Source organism: Macaca fascicularis, chromosome 15 (genome assembly GCF_037993035.2).
Source record: "Macaca fascicularis isolate 582-1 chromosome 15, T2T-MFA8v1.1".
Classification (NCBI taxonomy): Eukaryota; Metazoa; Chordata; class Mammalia; order Primates; family Cercopithecidae; genus Macaca; species Macaca fascicularis.
Genome location: NC_088389.1, coordinates 124,568,667 through 124,592,517, shown reverse-complemented (window position 1 = coordinate 124,592,517; position 23,851 = coordinate 124,568,667). Strand labels below are relative to the sequence as shown.

The following is a 23,851-nucleotide window of genomic DNA, read 5'->3' as shown; positions in this document are numbered from 1 at the left end:
TGATGAGTTCAAAACATATGTTTGCACAAAAACTTGTACACAAATGTTCACCACAGGATTATTCATAATAGCCAAAAGGAGGGAGAAAGTTCAAATGTCCATCACCTGATAAATGAATTTTTAAAACGTGTATGTATATACAATGGAGTATTATTCAGCCTTAAAAAGGAATAAAATTTGGACATACTATAACATGAATGAACCTTGAAAACATGTGAAAGAAGCCAGACACAAAAGGTCATATACTGCATGACTCCATTCATATGAAATGTTCAAAACAGGCAAATTTCAAGAGACAAAGTAGATTAACGGTTGCCAGGGGAGGGGAAAGGGAGGATTGAGAGTGAATGCTAAAGGGCACAGGATTTCTTTTTGGGAAAAGTAAAGTTCAGGCATAACCTTGTGAATATATTTAAAACATAGAATTAATTGTACACTTTAGAATGGCTGAAATGGTAAATCTTTTCGAAATTTAAAACTAATTTTAAAAAATGATGTTTGTCATGCTGGGATATTTGTTAAAATGGGTAAAGTAACTGCAATTGTGATAAGCAATGATAAAAAAAGATGCCATGAGAGCATTTATTTCAAATGGTGGTAAAATATACATATAAAGTTATCCTTTTAATCATTTTTAAGGATACAGTCCAGTGGCATTAAGTACACTTTCACACTTTTGTACAACCTACCATTACCATCTCAGAACTTTTCTTACCTTGCAAAATGAAACTTTGTACCCATTAAATAACAGCTTCCTACTTCTCCCTCCCCAAGGTGAGCACTACTCTGCTTTCTGAATGTAACTACTCTAGGCATATCATTAAGTGGCACAATACAGTATTTGTCTTTTTGTGATTGTCTTGTTTCACTTAGCATAATGTGTTAAATGCTCATTCATTTTGCACCATATGTCAGAATTTCCTTCCTTTTCAAGGCTGAATAATAGTTTGCTGTATGGATATACCTATTTTGTTTATCCATTCATCATCAGTCAATGGGCACTTAGGTTCTTTTTTCCATCTTTTGGCTGTTATGAATGCTGTGAACATGGATATATGCATTTCTGTTCTGTCCCTGTTTTTTAAAAATAAAAATACAGATGGTCTCCAACTTCATGACAGTATAAAAGTGATACACATTCAGTAGAAACCATACTTCAAATTTTTATTTTTTTCCCAGGCTAGCAATATGTGGTATGATACTCTCTCATGACACTAAGCAGTGGCAAGTGAGCTGCAGCTCCCAATCACTATGCAATCAGGAGGGTAAACAACCAATACTCTACCATGCTGATAATGAAAGTGCTGAAGCTTCTAAGCTGTAACAAATGCATTTGCAACATATGATATTTTCAACTTACAATGGGCTTATCAGGATTGGAACCCCATCGGTAAGTCAAGGAGCATCTGTAGTTATGATGTTTTTGACGGGAGACTTTGAAGGAATTTTGTTAAAAATAAAATTTTTTTGAAAATACAAACCTTTTGCATCAGCTGAAAGATTACAACTCAGTTTAACTGAAACTCACCCAACAGAGAACACAAAAGAGCAATGATACTATTTGCTTTAAAAAAAAGACACAAAAGACATAAAAGTATCCACTGTAAATTTATTATGCATTAAGAAGCTTAACCTAAAAACCAATAGCATAGTAAAAAGATATGTTATCTCTGTTCATAGCAGAACAGGTTTCAAAATATATTTTCTTTTAAATGTATTCAGTCAGTACACAATCCTTTATAAAAGTTGTATATATTTTTTCTGTCAATACCTTCATTACATTTATAAATACAAGATTTACACAGCACCCCATCAGAAAAAAATTAAAACCCTTTACAAATATCTACATATATTTCATACCTATAAAACTTTCAAAGGAGTGCTCTGTTAAAGGTGGGCCCTAGTTAATGGTCCATTTACCGGTGCAGCAAAATACATATAAATCTGTAAAGTTTTCTTTGTCCATAAAACATCTCAAAAAACAGCAAGACACTTATCATGAAACTCAGCTTCATAAAACCTTATTTTAGAAAGCAACTTAATGTGCATATTCCCATGCGATTCGAAAGTCAAACAGATTGAAATAAAGATGAATTAAAAACAAATGCATACTACAACAGAGCAGTTAAGGCAGGAGTGTAATGAATGAGAAGTAGGACATGGGAGACATAGGAAGAAGCAAATCATAATGATGCCTATGAGTCTGAACTTGGATATAAACTTCACTTGTATCCAGTTATTAACTCTCATCCTACTTAGGAATTTCCAAATTGTTACTAACTTTCTTAGAAGCAGCCTACAATTTCTGTGTTGTCACCAGAATGCTTGAGTTGTTTTTTTCTTCTGTAAAATCACCTCGGACCAAACCAGGACACTAGGTCCAGGAATCTGCGTTGTGAGTTTTACATGATTTAAGTTTGTAATAAAAATTTCTTTCATCTAGTAAAGGTAATCACTATTCAATATTATTTATGTCCAGAAGTGTATATATGCTGAGTTTCATTCTAGCCAAGAATAGGAAGTAGAATAAAAGGAGACTAGGTTTTTATTTGACCTTTGAACAAAGACAATAGATCCCTGATACTGAGTGACTCTTAAGAGTGGCCACTCATCAACACCTATGGGCTGATTCAGAGAAACAGGAAGGTAGAAATTAAGAAGACATTCTTTACCTGAAATCTTGCCAGAGATGGCAGTCCCACTATAGTTCTGTACCTTTTGCTGAAAAGGGCATGGAAAGACTGCTGTCACTTAGTCTACAGTCATTACAGGAAAGCCATCCTTTCTACCAGAGAGATGACTTTTTCTATTTGAGTTTCACCTTGAGAGTTGCACATTATTTGCAGGGAAGTATTTCAAATCTTATCTTATTCTAATGTATAAACAGGAAAAAAAATGTAAGAGAAAAAAAAAAAAACAGGAGGAGGAAGAGCAGAACGATGGTGGTGGTATTTATCAAACTTGGCCCTGAAGGATGCCGCTAGCATCTCCCATCCAGCACCATGAAGTCACCAGGGGTGTGGCTCCCTCCATGGCTCTCAGAGATGGCGTATGCAGAATCCCACCTTCTGCCGAGTTTACAACTCAGTGCACTGATTCCCAGGCTCCTCAAATGAAGAGAGCTCCCAAATGCTGCTATCTTGCAGCAGTGGTTCAATGTCCTCATCACTGCCCCGTTCTGGGGTGTTAGTCAGGCTGCCGCTGCTGCTGTTACTGTGTTTTTGAACTCCACTGGCTTTACTGTATTCAGGAATGAATAAGGCAACCAGAAAAGACACAAGGACTATACATGCCCCAAATAAAAATGGTGGGCCTGGGATGACAGCTCCCTGATGGATGTGGAAAACAAATGGAGACCAAGAATACAGTTAGTCTTTTAACTCGAAATTATTCCTAGATTACCCAAAAAAACACACCACCAAAAAGTGAATCATATTCTCATAAGCAAATGTTTCATTAAATGTCAAGGCAAACTCCACTAGAGCTTGGTGTTTGGAATATGAAAAAGGGCAACTAATTAACTGCTTTCTGTACCACTTCTAAATAGCTTCAGCAAAACTGTAAGCTTTTAAGCAACAGCTGTTAACCTATAATCCCATCCTATGACTTCAGATCATGCACCTTTGTACGTTAACATTAATTCCAGCTTTATATAGATATCTATACTAAATATGGCTTAGAGGGAACAAGGGAAGAAATTTCAAATAAATAGCACAAAAAGTACCTTAGCTCAATTTTTAGCTGGATTTTTAGGTCATTTCAAATTTTAACTGGTCTGGGCTTAGCCAGAGAATAGCACAGTGATTGTGTAGGTGAAAACAGAATCTGAACAAAGTTAAGACGTATCTTTTACATAAGATATTAATTAAATCACTAAAATGACCCCTCCCTGATCCTGAGAAGCAATGAACACAATACTTATTGCTGTCAAATAAAATATAGTAACATAAGTATATAAGTAAGTTATAAGTAAGAATGCTCTCCAAATTTAAGGTCACAGGATTTTGCTATAATCATACATAACTGTTGTTACAAAACTAGACTTACGACCAAATTACCTGCAGGGGAACGTTGTTAGAATTCAATTTCGGGCCCAACTCAGTCAGTTCCACATGGAACATGTAGAATATGAAGCCATACAGTGCTGGCCCCAGGCCATTGCATAGTCCTCTTATTCCAGTTATGATCCCCTGGGCAACTCCTAAATCAGAACAAAGAAAAGAATGCCAGTCTTCTCGGAAAGGCATCACAAGATTTGGAGCTGAACAGTACTTTCTCACAACCAAGATATACTAATTTGGCAAGACTGAGGAGAAAGCATGCTAATGAAAGTAGATTAGGAAGACTTCATCCATTATAAAATAAAATCCAAAACTTTAATATCCTCCCATTTCAGGCAATTTCCACTTTTCTGTCAACTGAGATTTCCCTGCTGTGGTCATTTCTGGTGCTTTCACAACAAAAACCTGCTCTTCACCTCTGCCAGCCCTGGTCTCAGGAATACAGATCAGTCCCCACTAGGCAGACTTCATCTTCACAGGTGTATTCCAGGCCTGTCTCCCTAGAGACCTACACTGAAAAACCCAGAAGTGCCAAATGCTTTCTAACATAGCAAGTAAAAAGTTAGCTTGAACTGTATGAAATGAATGTTTCTGTAAATCAAAAATGGTAGTATATAATTCAGCCTAATACAATGTGTTCCAAAACTTTTATATGCTGACATTCAGAAACATGTATATTGACATGAATAAGTATAAAAACAGTCAAAAGAAAATCCATGCCCTAAATGACAGGATGGTGTCTGTCAGATGCCAAGGCAGTGACAGTACTCCATGGATGGGTCACATCTTCACTTCAGACACAGCACCTCCCTGAGGATGCAAGCCAAGTGAGTTACTGTAGTCAGGAGTGACGACATACAGAATGTGTGGTCTTCAAGGGACAATATTTAACAATGAATATGAGTAAGATACCTAACTTCTGATATAGAAAAAAAAAAGCAATGAATAAACTATCCTTTCCAATATAGTTTTTTACTAAAACTTTTTAAAGGGCTCTTAGGCATTAAAATTTTTTCTCCCTCTAAAATTCTCTACTACTTCTTCCTGAATACAATGAGGTGAGCCATTAGCAGATAGAGAAGGAAAGGGATTAAATCTAGCCATGGGAACTGCTTGAAAGGAAAGCAGGCCAGGCACGGGGGCTCACGCCTGTAATCTCAGCACTTTGAGAGTCCAAGGCAGGTAAACTGAGCCCAGGAGTTTGAGACCAGCCTGGGCAACATGGTGAAACCCCATCTCTACTAAAAATACAAAAAATTAGCTGGGCATGGTAGTGTGCATCTCTAGTCCCTGGTACTTGGGAGGCTGACTGGGAGATCACTTGAGCCCAGGAGGCGGAGGCTGCAGGGAGCCAAGATTGCACCACTACACTCCAGCCTGGGTGACAGAGTGAGATCCTGTGGGAGGTGGGGGTAGAGGATGGGGGGTGGGGGGTGGGGGTAGGAAGGGTGGAAAAAGAGGGAGGAAGGGAGGACAGGACAAGACAGGACAGGAAGGGAAGCAGAAGCACGGGAAGGATGAGATATGGATCTAGATGGTGGAAAGCTATTTTCCACATAGCAGTCTTAATTTTAATTTAATCTCTCACTCAACGTCTAACTATCAACAACCACACAGACTTTTTCTTACTACTCTCAAATACTATTTTCTAAATTACGCTCACAGACTATGAGTTATTCCAAATACATTTTAGTGAATAAAGTAATTAAGTAACTCGTGGTTAACTGGTTTTTCATTATTTAATAGACATCTGTTAAAATGTGACTATAGTCTGCTTAATTGTGACACTAAAGAAGAAAAGAGGTATCAAAACTGAAAAGGGAATATTAATAGTTCTAATTGTTAGTAATCTGAACTGCTAAGTCTAGCTTTAAAAAATATAAGTGTAAGATTAAAGCAGAGAGGAAAACAGAATGTTTCTATCTGACAAAGAAAATAGGTATGATCCTTGAGAAGGGGCCACATGGCTGTCAGCTCCTGCTGTCGATGGGGAGAACTCAGAGCTTCTCCGGCTTCTAGCAGGGAGGTCTACCACTGAAGGAGAAAAACAAGGGCGGGCAGTGACCTCACCTTGCTGATCTGACTCTGCATTCCGAGAGACGAGGGCACTGATTGCTGGAAATGTGATGCTGGACATGGCAGCCACGGTCCCTGCTGCCCACATCATCCTGCAATGACAGGACAGGCACAGTCAGGCAGCAGGCCAGCCTCAAAGAGCTCACTATTCAGAATGCAATCAGTGGCAAAAGTACAAATGCCTTCTGTTTTCTCCTGTTACATTTTATTTATTTTTTTGTCTCTAAAAATGCATTCTTTTTTAAACCTACAAGGTTACATATCACATTGTAGAAAACTAATGGCCTAGGATGCGGACAGAAGGGCCAGGAAACCTTTGTTTATTGATTTTACTTCTTTTACAAACTTTTCTTCTCTCTGGTCTCCCTATTGCCGTCTTCAGACATAACCTCAATGAAGTTCGCAAGGAGATTTTTGTTTCTATAAATATCACATTTTCTCCACTGACTTCTCATTTTTTCTTTGTACCTCTCAAAGGCTCACCTTCACACTGCCCTTGAGCTACACAGTTTGCTACCCCTCAACAGCATGGTGTGCCTCCAACTGGAAAAACAGACCCTGCTTTCCTCTTTAGACCTTTGTCCTTCTCTCAATAAAAGAGTTTTAACAGTATGAAGTGTGAGTGAGTAAAGTCAGGCCCCAACTTTGGGATGGTCATTACTGAAAAAGAAAAACCTTACATGATGACAGTCTTTTTAACACTGCATGGATGTGACTAAATCACCTACTGAAGCAAAGTTCACAGGAGCAAAATCAAAAAGAACAAGGAGAATCAAACAAGTTAATCTGGTAAAAAGTCACAGACAGCTACGGGCAGTGGCTCATGACTGTAATCCCAGCACTTCGGGAGGCCAAGCCAGGAGGATTGCTTGAGCCCAGGAGTTCAAGACTAGCATGGGCAACATGAGACCTTGTCTGTACAAAAAAAAAAAAAAAATCAAAATATTAGCCTGGCGTGGTGGTGCATGTACATACTCCCAGCTACTCAGGAGGCTGAGGTGGGAGGATCGCTTGAGCCTGGGAGCTTGAGGCTGCAGTAAGCCATGATTGTGCCACTGTACTCTGGCCTAGGCAACAGAACCAGACCCTCTCTCTCAAAAAAAAAAAAAGAGCAAGCGGATCAAATGAAATTCCGAATTTCCGAATGGGCACATGTACTTACTCCCCAAACTAAACACTGATAACTAAGGCAATTCTAGTTTCTCTAAATTATGTTGTCTGTTTATGTGTCCAAAGTAAGGACCAGCTCTACCATCTAAAATGGAGATGGCATTTCTGCATTTGCCCACCAGGCACATGGAGAAACCTGCCACATTAACAAAACAAAACTCACAATTCCTTCTATTTTTTCTTATTCCACTGAGCTTATTTTGACCTTCCTTGCTGTTTATGGGAATCTAATATGGTAGTAATAACTGCGGCAGAATGCACATGGTTTTGGAAGAAATCTTTGTGTTCAAACTCAAATGATTTATTAAGGTTATGTTATTGCCCCAAGGTCACTCAATTAATGATAGCTAATGATAGTCAATGATAGTGAAGCTTGCCATAATCAGTCATTTTTTTGTATCTTTTTGTTTTGCTTTTGACTATATTCAGTGTCTCAAAATTGGCGTATGTGGCCAGGTGAGGTGGCTCATGCCTATAATCCCAGCACTTTGGGAGGCTGAGGCGGGCAGATCGCAAGGTCATGAGTTCGAGATCAGCCTGGCCAACATGGTGAAACCCCATCTCTACTAAAAACACAAAAATTAGCTGGGCGTGGTGGTACACGCCTGTAATCCTAGCTACTCAGGAGCCTGAGGCAGAAGAATTGCTTGAACTCAGGTGGCAGAGGTTGCAGTGAGCTGAGATCGTGCCACTGCACTCCAGCCTGGGCAACAGAGTGAGACTCCGTCTCAGGGAAGGAAAAAAAAAAAAAACTGGCATATGCTTTAAAAAGTAGACATAAAACTTTATTTGGGGGCTGGAGGGAAGAGAGAGATACATTCAATTAAGGAACAATTCTGTGAAAGTCCAATGACATGAAGGCAGTCTTTATAAATAATCCTGTTATCTAGCTACACATTTCCCCAAATTAAAGCCTAATGGTTTCTGCAACGTTGAATACACGAAACCAGTAAAATAACCCTTGCTTCCTTCTCATCATACCCGTCCACCCCAAGCTCCCTAAGAGGCATCTGTCTGGCAGTTTATGAGAATCTAAGAGTGAGGCTTACCAGGCCTGAGATCCGAAACCGTACCAGGCTAACTGGAGCATCTGGAAGCCCAAGCCAAGGAGGACAGTATTCTTATTTCCTAATGATCTCATCAAGATGCTAAGAAAGGCCGTCTGCAAATTAAAGGAGACAACTCTGAAAAACCACATCAACACACAGAATTAAAATACAAGCTCTGTGTGTGAAGACCTTTCCCTGATGACCAAGGACCTCTAAGGGCACACTGCCTGACCTGCAACTTCAGAGTCTAGACAGAACTGATGACTCTCTACAGGGGTGGAGTGTTGGGGGCTCCCAGCCTGACCTGGGGCTCAACGCTTTCAGCCCCCTCCCTAAGAAGCCTGTCTACCTGGTGCTCTGCTGGCACTTCCCGAAAGAATATCACAACTGTTCACCAGTTACCATGATTGACAGGGACAGCCTCAGTCTCTTTGGAGAAATGCTAATCACTTAAGTATCTGTGAATAGCAAACTCCTGCTGAACATTTACAGAACATAAGAGCTTCTGCTGGAAGGTTATGAAGTTGGAATTGATGTAAGTTTGATTTTAACAAATATATACTCTGCTAAATATAACTAGAGTGAGACAGTCTGAAAAGGGATTGGATAAAAGATGATTGGGCTGGCCGGGTGCAGTGGCTCACGCCTGTAATCCCAGCACTTTGGAAGGCCGAGGCAGGCAGATCACGAGGTCAGGAGTTCGAGACCAGCCTGGCCAGCACAGTGAAACCCTGTCTCTATTAAAAATACAAAAATTAGCCAGGCATGGTGGCGCATACCTGTAGTCCCAGCTACTTGGGAGGCTGAGGCAGTAGAATCACTTGAACTCGAGAGGTGGAGGTTGCAGTGAGCCGAAATCACACCACTGCACTCCAACTCCAGCCTGGGTAACAGAGGGAGACTCCATCTCAAAAAAAAAAAAAAAAAAAAAGATGGCTGGGCTAACTAACTAGAGTTAATGTTTGATTTTGTAAAAAACCAAAATGATCAACTTGAAATGTTAACATAATTTACATTTGCAACACATTTCAACAAAAACAAAAATGGCCTTTGCCTTGATGCATTCCCATAAGCCTTGTCAAATGGAGTATTTTCGTAAAGCAGTTTTGCAGCCTTCTCATTTCTCCCTGAGAGAGGGTTACCACAGAAGAATGCTCTGCTTCCCTGGTAGCCATTTCAGGGAAACAACCGTAGGCAGTACCACACAATACAGTGAATGTGCCTCAGCACAACAGTGAATTAATTTGAGGACAATATGCTTCACCTTTTCCGGTACTGTATTTACAATAGATGGGGAAATGGTTAATGCTCTTTACTCACTGAAAATTTTATATATGTATATATTTTCCCCCCCTCTCTTTTGAGACAGTCGTACTCTGTCACCCAGGCTAGAGTGCAGTGGCACCATCTCGGCTCCCTGCAACCTCCACTTCCCAGGTTCAAGCGATTCTCCTGCATCAGCCTCCTGAGTAGCTGGGATTACAAGAACGTGCCACCACACCCAGCTGATTTTTGTATTTTTAGTACAGACAGGGTTTTACCATATTGGCCAGGCTGGTCTGGAACTCCTGATCTCAGGTGATCCACCTGCCTCGGCCTCCCAAAGTGCTGGGATTACAGGTGTGAGCCACCATGTCCGGCCCTCACTGAATATATTTTAATGCTCTGATTCATATTTCTTCAGTCCTGGGAACAGTAGGAGTTGGAGCAGTTACCAATTTTCATTTCTGCTTTTCACTTCTACTTACATTTCAAGATTAAAATAACACTGAAACATTTTCTTAGTTGATTTTGCAATCCAGAGATAGATTATAATTATTTACTATTTTGGATGGTGTAAAAGCAAATAAAATAATTGACCCAGCAGAGGTTATGACAAATATTCTAAAAAGTAGGGAAAGTTGTATCAAAGTTCTCCTAAATCATCTTCTCCGAGAAAACACTAAATGGCAGATGACACCGGTGCAAGGGGAGCACCAGAGGCCCCCAGCGGCCTGGGACAGGGAACCACTGTGGTGAGAAGGCTTAGGCAGTGGCATCGGGCCAGGGCCCCTGAGCTGAGAGAGGCAAGGCTGAAGACAAGGAGTGGATGCCAGTCACCAAGCTGGGCTGCCTGGTCAAGGACATAATTTTTAACACATTGTTTTAAATAAAAACATAAAAAATTTCCCCTAAATTACACCCTCAAAAAAGAAAATAACCTCAACACATTATGTAAGAAGGAATAGTTTTGTGGACCACATTCACATCAGTTTTCTTGATCTGGTATTATACTATAGCTGTGCAAGACCTTACCATAGCAGGGGGTGAGGGACTGAGGTAGCAGTTCAGGGAATATCTCCCTGTATTTTTATATGTGGCTTCCTGTGAAACTATGGTTATCAGGATTTTTTTTAATTTTTAAAGTATAGATAAAATGATACTCACCTGAGCCACAATAGACAGAATTCCTACCATAGCTATGAATGCTGCAATTTTAACAGATCCAAAACCTATGACCTAAGGAAATGGAATGAAAACACTTTAGTAATATAGATATTATAAAATAATAAGGAATATTATGTTCTATTACAGTAAGTTGAGGAAAATTCATAAAACCAGTGGCAAATTAAGACAGTGCTGAAAGCTGAACCTGTGTAACCACTAATTTATATCTAAAACTGATATAAGAAATCATTATAAGCAGGAACAACTTGTGTTATTTTCAGACATTTTCTATTATATGTCTACCTGTTGTTTTATATATCCTCTCCATCCCCAAACCACAAATTGATAAATATCAAGTAATAAAAAATGAAAAGAAAATGACTGACTTTTGATGCTACCAATACAGCACTGCTCATTAGCAAAGCTAGCGGCTTTCAACTTTGCCTGCACATTAAAATCATGATGTGAGCAAAAGACAAGGGATAAGGAGAGCAAGGGAAGGAGAGCAGTGAGATGCTGGAAGACCACTGGAGACCAATTAAATCAGGCTCTCTGAGGGTATGACACAGGCACTGGTATGTTTTAAAAGCTCCCATGGTGATTCTAACAAGCAGCCAAAGTAACCAGGCAATGATTTCTAAGCCTCTGACCATAACAGTATCTCTGAAATGTCTACAACTTTTAAGTCTTAAATATCAAGTTTTTAAAAAGTTAGCTTATTTTGGGGCTGGGCGCAGTGGCTCATGCCTGTAATCCCAGCACTTTGGGAGGCCGAGGTGGGCAGATCATCAGGTCAGGAGTTCGAGACCAGCCTGACCAACACGGTGAAACCCCATCTCTGCTAAAAATACAAAAAATTATCCAGACGTGGTGGCGCACGCCTATAATCCCAGCTACTCAGAAGGCTGAGGCAGGAGAACAGCTTGAACCCGGGAGGCAGAGGTTGCAGTGAGCCAAGATTATGCCATTGTATTCCAGCCTGGGCAACAAAGCGAGACTTCGTCTCAAGAAAAAAAAAAAAGTTACATTATTTTGCCCTATATTAAAATTCAGGAAAAGGACCTTAAAAATTATGGGATTAAATTATATACATTGTTCTCATTTCATAAATGAGTGTCTTGCTTCCAGGCACACAACTGGCTAATGAAAAAGACCTAGGAAAACTATCAGAATGAAGAATTTAATATATTTCATTTTTAAATATCACCAGAAAAAGAGGAATTTATCTTAGGAGGAAGCTTGCTCTGTCAAAGTAAACCATTAGGAAAAGGCCTGCCTTGCAGTGAAATCAGTAAAAGAGCACAGGATGCAATGGAAGGCAGTTTAGGTCTGAGCAATCCCAGAGAGCTGAAGAACGGTCGGAAAGGGTAAGTTTTTGGTTTTCTTTTTTTTAATTGCCTTAAGTCAATTATCTGTTTTGAGGGACAAAATGGGGTATAAATTTTTTTAAAGTGTAAAAGACTCTAGAGAGGGAAGATTTTGATTAACGCTTTTGAGCCCCTCTGAAGTCCACAGCAGCAGTTGAGCCATGACCTACTGAAGATGCCTCAGCAAGCTGGCTTCAGTCAGACTTGGAACAAGGGCATGTCTGAAATAAGTTTTATCTGTTAAATTTAATATTATTAAAGATTTAAAACATTACAGTATATGAATGTTACAGCAGCTTTATGCTCAACTGTCAAATTGGAAGCAAGTAAGGTGTCATTCAGTGGCAAATCCAAACAAATGCCAAAAACAAAATGAGCTATCAAGCCATGAAAGAACATTAAATGCATATTATTAATTGAAAGAAACTAATCTAAAAAGGCTACATACGGAATGAAAAAGGCAAAACTATGGAGACAATAAAGAGATCAGTGGTTGCCAGGGGTTGGTGGTGGAGGGAGAGATGAACAGGCATAGCACAAGGGATTTTTGCAGTGAAAATTCACTGTGTTGATACTGTAAGGGTGGATACATGTTATCATGTCATCATACATTTGTCCAAACCCACAGAATGTACAACACTAAGCATGAACCCTAATGTAAACTGTGGACTTTATGTTAAGATAATTTGTCAATGTAGGTTCATCAGCTGTAAAAATTTCCCCACCCTGGTGGCAGATGTTGATAGTGGAGGAGGCTATGCATGTGTGGGGATAGGGGATATATGGGAAATCTCCATATTTTACTCTCAATTTTGCTGTGAACCTAAAACTGTTGTAGAAAAATAGTCTATTTAAAAAAAAAAAAAAAAAAAAAAAAACTGGCCGGGCATGGTGGCTCATGCCTGTAATCGTAGCACTTTGGGAGCTGAGGCGGGTGGATCACTTGAGGTCAGGAGTTTGAGACCAGCCTGGCCAACATGGTGAAACCCTGTCTCTACTAAAAATACAAAAATTAGCTGGGCATGGTGGTGCATGCCTATAATCCCAGCTACTCGGGAGGTTGAGATAGGAGAATCGTTTGAACTTGGAAGGTGGAGGTTGCAGTGAGCCAAGATCATGCCATTGGACTCCAGCCTAGGGGACAAGAGCAAAACTCTGTCTCAAAAAAAAAAAAAAAAAAAAAAAAATTATGTTTCTGCTAATTCTGATTCTCAAGAAAAAAAATTTTCCACAGTAATTATCTTACTATAAATCATTGCATTAAAGGTGCCCTGTTTAGTAATTATATGCCAGCACCTACATTTATAACTAGAAGCAAGTTCACATGTTTTTTCCTCTGCAGTGGTTTCCTCAAAATATCTTTAGACAAATCTCCATCTTTGATTTTCCTGGTATTGAAAGGCTACTAGCCACTCACTACTCACCTGCCTAAGATAGAGAAAAAAACTTGAATACTGTCCAGCTTCAGGAAGGTATGAAAGAAACACGGTGATGCAGATTAGTAAGACAGTAGAATCTTTTCCAACTTTCTTCAACGACTGAGAATAAGCAGAAAGAACACACTTAAAATGCCAATACCCATTTATGTTGCCAATGTTCTGGGACATTAGCTTCATTATTTTGATCTATTAAGATGAATAACAAAAGTCAAATGGTTATAAAAGGAAGTTCTATCACCATCTTTCTGAGAAAGTTACAAGTCTTAATTTCAGAGGTATGTATTTCAAATCATATAGCTAAAAAGAAGGAGAAAAAAAACCCCCACAAAACACACTTATTCATCTTTGTTAACACACTGATTAAAATTCCTGAACAGATCCTGAACTTCCTATAAACAAAACCTGGAAATACATTCCTACAGAACCTTTTAAGAAAATCACTTCTCTCGATTCATAATGTAACTTCTTTAAAGTCATATTCAGTACAGAGGTTTCCATATATGTAAATTCACTCTATTCTTCAAAGTGTTCATATTCAATTTATCTGTATATCTGGTAGACAGATAAGTATGTTCCAGCCATAGGGTCAAACTGGTAAGAACTTGTTGAATGTTACAACCTTGTTGAAAAATCCTTCTTACATACATAGGATTGTTGAATAGAACCAAATGGTAAGTTAATACCAAAGGAATGGAAAGTGCTGCAGAGTTTCTAGGTCATCAGACCATAGCTTTTATGTAATTAATAGCAAAAGCAGCTTGTTTGTTGAGACTTTGCTGGGCAACAGACACTACGCTAGTTAATTTATACACATTAACAATAATCCTCACAATTGCCCTGAAAAGTAAGCCACAGTTGCTCTACTTCACAGAGGAGCTTTGATGTGTAACTTGATCACTACAAAAGAAGGTGGGAAGCCTAACTGGCTGGCTCCCAACCCCACTACTGGCTTCCTTCTCTAAATATTTCTTTTGGTGTCTGACATTGTGACAATAATAGAACAAGCAGGATCCCTAGGTCATGTGCTCGTGGTATTTTAGAAAAAGTAATTTTTAACTAATTAAATGAATTTTTCTGAAAGGTAAACTTGGGGGACAAAAAGTGAAAACCAAACCACTGGTTCTTTTCTTTGTGTACAAATTTTTTTTTCCCCAAGAACAATTTCAAACCAGGTAGGGTAGAGAGAAGGTGAGACATAAGATACTTTTTCCAGCTGTGTGACACATCACCTTCCCATGCCAAAAAAAAAGAAGGGGGTGGAGGAGAGGAGAGGGAGGGAAGGAGGGAAGGAGGGAGGGAGAGAGGGAGAGAGGGAGGGAGACAGGGAGGGAGAGACATATTATAGAAAACAATAATCTGTAACATACAAATTAAATATCTCTGGTCAAAATTAAAATAACTCATTCAAACCAAAGGCATTTATCCTTTTTGAGTTAAAATGAGTGAAAATGACCACTTCAAATGATCACTTTCACTTATTTTGTTTAAAAAGGATGAAAACAACCATGCAAAAAGAAACTTTCTTCCCAAATTCTCATCAAGAATTAACTAGACATTTTCTCTCTCTTCCCCTAAGACATGCTTAAGTACCAATTCTATATGTTTCTTAATACAAAGACTAAATCCCTTACTTGCAATTAATTTTGTTTTTCTATTTTTACTAAAGAAATAACTCAACAACTGCTAGGATCTTTGAGACTGCACATACATACTTTCATTTGCTTGGCTTAGAAAGACATTTAGGAAAGTAAATATTTCCATATTTTTATTTACCGCAAAAGGGTCCGCTTGTTTCCAAGAAATCTGAGCTCCCCAGGAAACCGGTCTCATTTTCTCAGGCAGAGATTCTGGAACAGCCACTAAGATGAAGCAGATGTCCAGAAGAGCCACCACTGTAGCCACCAGCACAACGAGGCTGTCTCCATAACTGGCAGAAAGATATGCTCCAATGGCCGGGCTGCTGACAAGACTAGCCGCAAAGGTGGCTGAGACCTGTGGGAAAGCACACTCTCACCCAGGGTCCCACAGGTAAACACCTGTGGGGAAAGCATCTCCTTACCCAGGTCCTGCCTGCTGCAGGTGCACACCTTCAGGAAAGCACACTCAACCAGGCTCCCACAGGTGCATACCTGCAGCCATGCCTCCCTAGCTTTAAGTAAGACAAAAGAAATGTGTTGCATATAAATTTTAAGAATGAAAAAGAATTAAAGGGATTTAAGAATGTGTTCACAAACTATTAACTAACTGGAGATACCCTGCAGAGCTACAAGAGTGAAAAACAATTATCTTATTAGAAATAAAAACTGTAAAAACCTTCCCCACAAATAAAACATTAGCTCTTTGGTCTTCTTTAACTGGGGACTGGGGATGTGAGACGGTATGAAAAGAATTCCTGTAGGGCTGATGACAAAACCTATGAACTACTCAGGAACTGTGCTTGATTTAATCTTCTAAAAACACTGCACCGTTTGAACATTTTATCATGTGGTGGTCATTTCATTAGCACTGCTGGGGGTCAGGGGGAACCATCTGCTATTCTTAGGAAAAAAACTATTAACAACAAAGAATTCGTTGAGGTGGAAGTTGAAGCTTTTTGACTAGACAGCTGTAGATTTGTCTCTCTGTCACCACCTGACCACAGAACCAGCTAAGCACACCCACAACCTAAAGCCACAGTGAAGCCCTTCACACTGCATTTCTATAAGCATGTGGAATGCCCACTTTATTTAGAACACAATCTGAATGGTCAGATGCTTATTGGGCAAACTCCAAATTATAACCACACTAAATGTCAAATGCATATCTCTAAGTTAGCTTTTTAAACTTCTAATGGATTTTATTAAAAATCATAAAAATTCTGGCAATAAAAAAAATTTTTATCCATCATCTCCCAACTGAATAAAAAAACACTATATCTGAAATTAGTATTATACTAAAAGTACTATAAAAGCTAAAAATAAGTGTTTTTGAAGGGAAAAAAAAGAATGTGGAAAATTCCAATTTGGGGAATAGGAATCCTTCATTCAATATTTACTGAGTATCTACTATGTACCAAAGACAACAAAGCTCTTGCCCTCAGTTTTTCCCGCTTTATTCAAGAGTATCAGGGCAACCAAATAACTGCATTATAAACTGCAACAACATGCAAAGTTATGGGAACATTCCTACACTCTTCTCAGGTGTTAGGGCAGCACTGCTGCAGCATCTTCAGGTGTTAAAGGGTCTATGGCCTCATGAAACTCTGCAAAATGTGTCTATCTTAAAGCCTAAAGTAGCCTACTTGCTTAGTTTGTTTTTTTATCTAAACTCCTCTTTCATTTAACATTCAATACAACTCTGATGAATAAATCTAAAGAATGATTTCACCACAACAAACTCTTAGTGTTAACTCACTTATTAATTTGACTAATCATTGCTGTAGCCCTGAAAGAATTACTACTTTCTTGGTTTAATGAAGAAGTTTGAGTAAGGAAGTTGCACATATTTTTATATTGTTCTTTAATGGGTCTCAAAATGCTCCTTAGAACTTGATTGACACATTCTGTAATTAATTGGCAATAAATTCTCCTATATCTGTAAGATAGGTAGACTGCAATCCAGGCAGCCTTGCATGCTGAGTTGCTTATGCTGGCTGGGAGCACACTTCAGCTGAGTGCTGTCTCAGTCCGGATGTGCACGCTCACTGATTTCTCTCAGTGCCCCTATGAGTAGACATTAATCCTAACTGCCATTATACAATGAGGAGTTGAGCTGGAGAGGGTAATGAAGTCACAGGCACTTCTGGTTAGAACTCTCTTAAATCTTTCCTGAAAGCACTACTGCTCAGCACAACAGCTGTGTGAATGGTTTCTCAGCTGAAAGGGAGGAACAAAAATCTAATAATATTGCAGAAAAATGAGTATCTCAACAGTATTTCCCATGCTGCAGAAGAAAGCTGTCCCTCACCACTCTGTTGGCCAAGCCTTATGGGCACATGTTGAACATGAACAACCTGCCTTCTTTTTTCTTTTTTTTTTGGCGGGGGCGCGGGGGGGTGGGCAACTTTTGGAGTTGGGGGGGTGGAATTTTTTTTTTTTTGAGGCGGGTCTGACTGTTGCCAGCCTGGAGGGCAGTGGCGCAATCTTGGCTTACTGCAACCTCCGCCTCCCGGGTTCATGCAATCCTCCTGCCTCAGCCTCCCAAGTAGCTGGGATTACAGGTGCACACCACCACGCTCAGCTAATTTTTGTATTTTTAGTAGAAACGGGGTTTCACCATGTTGGCCAGGATGGTCTTGATTTCTTGACCTTGTGATCTGCCCCCGCCTCAGCCTCCCAAAGTCCTGAGATTACAGGCGTGAGCCACCGCACCCGGCCTATTTCTGTTTTGGGTGTTCCTGAGTGAGCTCCAAATCTTGCCTTATTTGAAGCTTTCCTATCAGCTTCTATCTCTGTCCTCCTCCATCACGACTCTGGAGAAGCCCCTTTTTGGGGCATGGCATGAGAGGGACATTCAGGAGTGGAGGGAAGAAGCAAGGAGAGAGAGTGAAGGTAGAATAGTCAGAGGGAAGTGGGGTTGAAAGAGTAGTTTTCAAACTACTGATGTCTAAAGTCAACAAAGTAAAAACTGTTGTGTTCTGTGAAACGGTAGTAACTCATTTATATGCCCATCATTGATTCAGGAAGTTATTCATTCAGTCAGCGATGAATGAGAACTTACTCTACTCCAGGAAGCAGATTTAAAACACCCAGGAAAAGGAGATAAATAACCTAAGTTTCTGGCATTCAATCTCTCTCCAGCCTATTCCCCACAACCTAGCCAGATCATCTTTCTTCTTCCACTTTCTTATTCTGAATGTTTTCAAATACAGAGGAAGATGGGAGAATCGTACAAAGCATACTTCCATGTCTCACAGGTTCAGGCTTGGAACACATACCCACCCATGCACATCCACATGCTATGCTATCTTTTCCCTGAACTATCTGAAAATAACTGGCAGAGTCCTGACACTGATGTAAAACACTTCAGCTATCTTCTAACAAGTCTTTCTTCTACATAACCATAATGCCATTACCATGCCTGAGAAAATTAGAAACACTGTCTGGTGTGAAATTATCAGAAAAACGGTCTCCTATAACTTTTGTTATTCAGCAACTATGTATTTGATGAATGAGTGAACGTAGTCCTTTTCTACATACCATGTCCCAAATGTATGTCCAAAACACACAACCACCAATAGAGTTAACAATGGATTAACATTGCTGACGTTCAGCACCTCTCCAATTAAAATTAGGTGCACAAAGACTCGTGCACCTTGACTGCTTAACACTCCTCAGGATCAGATAACAAGAAACAAATCAGAATAATTTTTTTAAAAATTCAAATATTCAATTGTAATCCCCATTGTTGAAGATGGGGCCTGGTAGGAGGTGACTGGATCACGGGGGCAGTTTCTCAGGAATGGTTTAGCACCACCTTCCTTGGTTGTAATAGTGAGTGAATTCTTTGAGATCTGGTCGTTTAAAAGTGTGTAGCACCTCCATCTTCGCTCTCTCTTCCTCCTGCTCCAGTCATGTGAAGATGCCTGCTCCGGCTCTGCCTTCCATCATGAGTAAAAGCTTCCTGAGGCCTCCCCAGAAGCAGAAGCCTCTATGCTTCCTTTATAGCCTGCAGAACTGTGAGACAATTAAACCTCTTTTCTTTATAAATTACCCAGTCTCAGATATTTCTTTATAGCAGTGCAGGAAAGGACTAATTCACTTTCCAGTAAATTTCTAATACAATGTTAATTACTATTCTGGTTAAAAAAATATATAGTCTATTATCTTACCCATCCATAAGCTGTACTTCGCTCGTGCTCCTGAGTGACATCAGCTACGTAGGCAAATATTACAGAGAACGTGACCGAGAAGACTCCAGACACAGAAATCATCGCAAAATACCACCTATAAAAAGATTATTTTAATGACCCAAGAGTATATGTACACCTTTATTACCTGAGCCAAAGACATCATGTCAAGATTAAACATAAAGAAATAAGTATACTTGTATATGTATATATACTTAAATATACCAAAAAAATTTAAGACAGGAAGAAGTAGAAGTAATTTCATCATTGTTCAAAGGGGGTCAGTACATGCCCCCTAAAAAAACAAAAGAAGAGGAAAAACGGAAAGAATAAAGGGATTAGGTAAAAGTTTTATTTTTAAAGGTAGCCGACAGGAAAAAAACCTTCTCAAATATCCTAGCTATAAGTAAGAAAAAGACATACAACAAATGATTTGAAGATCTACATAAAAGCAGAAATCATAATGAAAAATATTATATTAGTGTAATTAAGACCAAAAATTTCTATCATGTGATAGATGCTTTTTTAAAAACCTAGTTTAAAATTAACAAAAAAAAAATCTTATAGAACAAAAAGTGGGGTTTACTTCAGGATAGACAAATATTTAATATTTAAAAATCTATAATATAATTATTCATTTTAGTAGCTCTAACGAGAAAAGGGGATCACAGATCACGAGGTCAGGAGATCGAGACCATCCTGGCTAACACGGTGAAACCCCATCTCTACTAAAAATACAAAAAATTAGCCAGGAGTGGTGGCGGGCGCCTGAAGTCCCAGCTACTCAGGAGGCTGAGGCAGGAGAATGGCGTGAACCCAGGAGGCAGAGCTTGCCAGTGAGCCGAGATTGCACCACTGCACTCCAGCCTGGGCAACAGAGCGAGACTCCATCTCAAAAAAAAAAAAACAAGAGAAAAGGCAAATAATATCCATTAATGCTATAAAGTCATCAAAATCTGACATGTACTCTTAATGTTTTTTAAAAATCTGTGTATACAATAGGAATATTTTTCAGTCTAAAAACTAGCTTAACACCTAATGACGAAACACTACAATACTCCCTTTTTATATATATAAAGAAAAATAAGACCAAAATCATCACTTTGATTTACTAATATTCATTAGTGAAAGCAATTAGCAAAAGCAGTGAGCAGTATGAAAACAGGAAGGAAAGAGATAAAATTACAGATGATATTAACATACCTAGAAAACCAAGCAATTAGAAGAGCTCATGTTGCAGCAGAACAAAAAGGATAAAATTTATAGGAACAAAACTTAACAAGAAATGTACAAGATCTAAAGAAAAAATTTTAAGCTAAAAAAAGGACATTAAAAAGTCCCAACTCATTGGAAAAGCATGACATCTTGGACATAAACACTCAATACCAAAAAATTCATCAACTCATAGAAAATAAAATGATTATGGGTACCCAATAAATTTAGAATGTGATAGATGTTAGCATGAAATTCCTACCAAATAATCAAATGAAAATATTTTCACACGAGCCCCCCCCAAAAAAATATATTAATAGGATTAAAAACCAAAACAAAACTTCCATATGTAAGTGTGTTCTTCACATAAGAGCATCTCTGCAATAGGAATACACACCAAAATACCATCTTCTGTTATCCAAAAAAAACCAACTAAGTTACAGCTCACATGCAAATTCCGACCCACCTTTGGTAACTAAATGGGCTTTGGTCACATGCTAAATACTCTCCTGATTTATACAAAGGAAAAAAAAAAAAGGGGCTGGGCACAGTGGCTCATGCCTGTAATCCCAGCACTTTGGAAGGCCGAGGCAGGTAACCAGGAGTCAGGAGTTCAAGGGAAGTCTCACCAATATAGTGAGACCCCGTCCCTACTAAAAATACAAAAATTAGCCATCTGTAGTCCCAGCTACTCAGGAGGCTGAGGCAGGAGAATTGCTTGAACCTGGGAGGCAGAGGTTGCAGTGAGCCAAGATACTGCACTCCAGCCTGGTCGACAGGGGAAGACACTCCATCTCAAAAAAAAGAAGGAAAAAAAACGAACTCAAATTCACATTATGATTTAAAATAGGCTATCAGCCTTACTATAGTATATTTTAAAGTGACTCCCGCCTATTATGATATAAACTATGTTTGTGTCAGTGCCCCATAGCGATGAGCTGACAAATATAATATATTTACAAAGTCAACTAAAAGCCACAGTGATGAAGACAGGAGATTGTTAGCCCATTTCCAGGGTTAAACTCCCATACCTGACATCATAGCAACATCAGCTGCCTGAAGAGGCATCTTTTATTTCTATTTCTTCACCTAAATAACTTATCTCAGACTTAATTCTAGAATGTCTTCACTTCCCCATTTATAAAATGGATATAATGACAACTGTCCAAACTGGCTTTCAGTATTACCAGAGAAATCAAATGAAAACACAAGTACGGGGCCGGGCGCGGTGGCTCACGCCTGTAATCCCAGCACTTTGGGAGGCCGAGGCGGGCGGATCACAAGGTCAGGAGATCGAGACCACGGTGAAACCCCGTCTCTACTAAAAATACAAAAAATTAGCCGGGCGCGGTTGTGGGCGCCTGTAGTCCCAGCTACTCGGGAGGCTGAGGCAGGAGAATGGCGTGAACCCGGGAGGCGGAGCTTGCAGTGAGCCGAGATCGCGCCACTGCACTCCAGCCTGGGCGACAGAGCGAGACTCCGTCTCAAAAAAAAAAAAAAAAAAGAAAAAAAAAAGAAAACACAAGTACAACTGCTTTGTTAATAGTTAAGAAGTGCTCTGCAAATGTAAGTATAATTTACATGTGACTCAAAACAGGCAGTCGGGAGGTGAAGGGCCAAGTCACTCACCATGGGCTGATCCTCATCAGCGGGATTGGGAAGCAGGTGAAGAATACAGTGCCGAGAAGAAAGGGTTTCCTCCCCCACACATCAGACAGGGCACCTATGAGTGGGGCACTCAAAAAAGAGAGCAGACCCTGGAGAAGAAACAGAAGAAAAGGTTAGTTTTGTAATTTGATCCCTCAACTACCTGTAATTCATATTTTCTAAATGCATTAGCTCTAATTCATTGTACTGGCCCCGAAACAGAATAATAATTTGAAACATTAAATACAAACTAATATTTAAAAAATAAAATTAGGCCTGGCATGGTGGCTCACGCCTGTAATCCCAGCACTTTGGAAGGCCGAGGCAAGTGGATCACCTGAGGTCAGGAGTTCAAGACCAGTCTGGCCAACATGGTGAAACCCCATCTCTACTAAAAATACAAAATTACAAAAAATTAGCTGGTCTTGGTGGCAGGCGCCTGTAATCCCAGCTACTCAGGAGGTTGAGGCAGGAGAATCACTTGAACCCGAGACGCAGAGGTTGCAGTGAACCAAGATCACACCTTTGCACTCTAGGCTGGGCAACAAGAGCAAAACTCTTGTCTAATTAAAATAAAATATAAAATAAAATAATGTAAAAACAAAAATGTAAATGTTCTATCAGAAAGGGAAGGAAGAAGTAAAAAAGCTTGTTTTCCAGAAGGAATCAGAAAAGAGAGATGATATGATATATATATATACACACACACCCCCACATTTGGCCCTTAAGATGAACACACACCAAGCATATGGGAAGAAGCTAGAAATTTAAATCACTTTAATAAATATATATGGCATATCAATTCTGCACAAAACTCTGCATTAACTGGTACAATGACACCCAAATGAATGTACACCATATACTATCCCCAGGGCCTCACAGGGATAAAGAAGAGGAGTGTACATATGCTTAATGCTCAAAAGCAAACAAGATTCTTTGTCAACTTTGTCAATCAAAGTAAAGTTCTCTCTGCCTGATGAGTTTAGGAAGAAGGAGATAATCCAACTTGAATAACAACTACAGTTGAAACTAAGGGGAAGAGTGTGAGACACAGGTAACACCACACAGAAGCAAAGGAAGTCAAGGAACTCACATTCACTGCTTGCCCACTATTTGCCAGTCACTCTGTTGGCTGGCCACCTTCATTTCAATGCTACAGATAAGCAGCAGAGTGGGGAGAGCAGGGATGGACAAGAGTAGAAAAATGCTGATGAATAATGAAATAGGTGATGAGTACACAGATATTCATTACACGATTCTTTTGTGTATCTGAATTTCCATGATACATTTTAAAAATTCCTCACCACATCACATAAATAGGACACTCCAAAACCTGGCTCCTGATACACATCCTATGCTGTGGCTGCATGCAATACTTCCAGTTTTCTGGACATACAATGTTCCTGTGTGCCAATGGGCCTTTGCATGGGCCTTTGCATGCATGTCCATCCCACACTTGGAGCCTAGAAACTGCTAGTGATTCTTACCAACTCTGGGAGAGAAGCACCTCCTCTCCTCTATCTAGTCTCTTAGTTCTTCTATTATGATTTCAACACTCCATTAAATCACTTGTTAT

At 39.4% G+C, this 23,851-nt stretch overlaps 1 protein-coding gene across 3 annotated transcripts in view; it reads right to left on the bottom strand.

The window, feature by feature from the left end:
* Positions 1–1,595: 1,595 nt before the first annotated feature.
* Positions 1,596–23,851, bottom strand: part of MFSD14B (major facilitator superfamily domain containing 14B) — a 78,468-nt gene continuing 56,212 nt past the window's right edge. Inside the window, exons 4-12 of one of the 3 annotated variants that reach the window (XM_005582282.5) lie at positions 22,258–22,385; positions 19,399–19,513; positions 15,363–15,581; positions 13,575–13,688; positions 10,784–10,855; positions 8,357–8,469; positions 6,132–6,229; positions 4,059–4,201; positions 1,596–3,329 (exon numbers count right to left, since the gene is read on the bottom strand). In XM_005582282.5, the coding sequence (XP_005582339.1) occupies positions 3,078–3,329; positions 4,059–4,201; positions 6,132–6,229; positions 8,357–8,469; positions 10,784–10,855; positions 13,575–13,688; positions 15,363–15,581; positions 19,399–19,513; positions 22,258–22,385 (1,254 nt within the window). In that variant the 3' untranslated portion in view covers positions 1,596–3,077. Of the gene's footprint in view, positions 3,330–4,058; positions 4,202–6,131; positions 6,230–8,356; positions 8,470–10,783; positions 10,856–13,574; positions 13,689–15,362; positions 15,582–19,105; positions 19,230–19,398; positions 19,514–22,257; positions 22,386–23,851 lie in introns of those variants that run through there. The other 2 variants (XM_074017945.1, XM_074017946.1) reach the window with 2 other exon arrangements.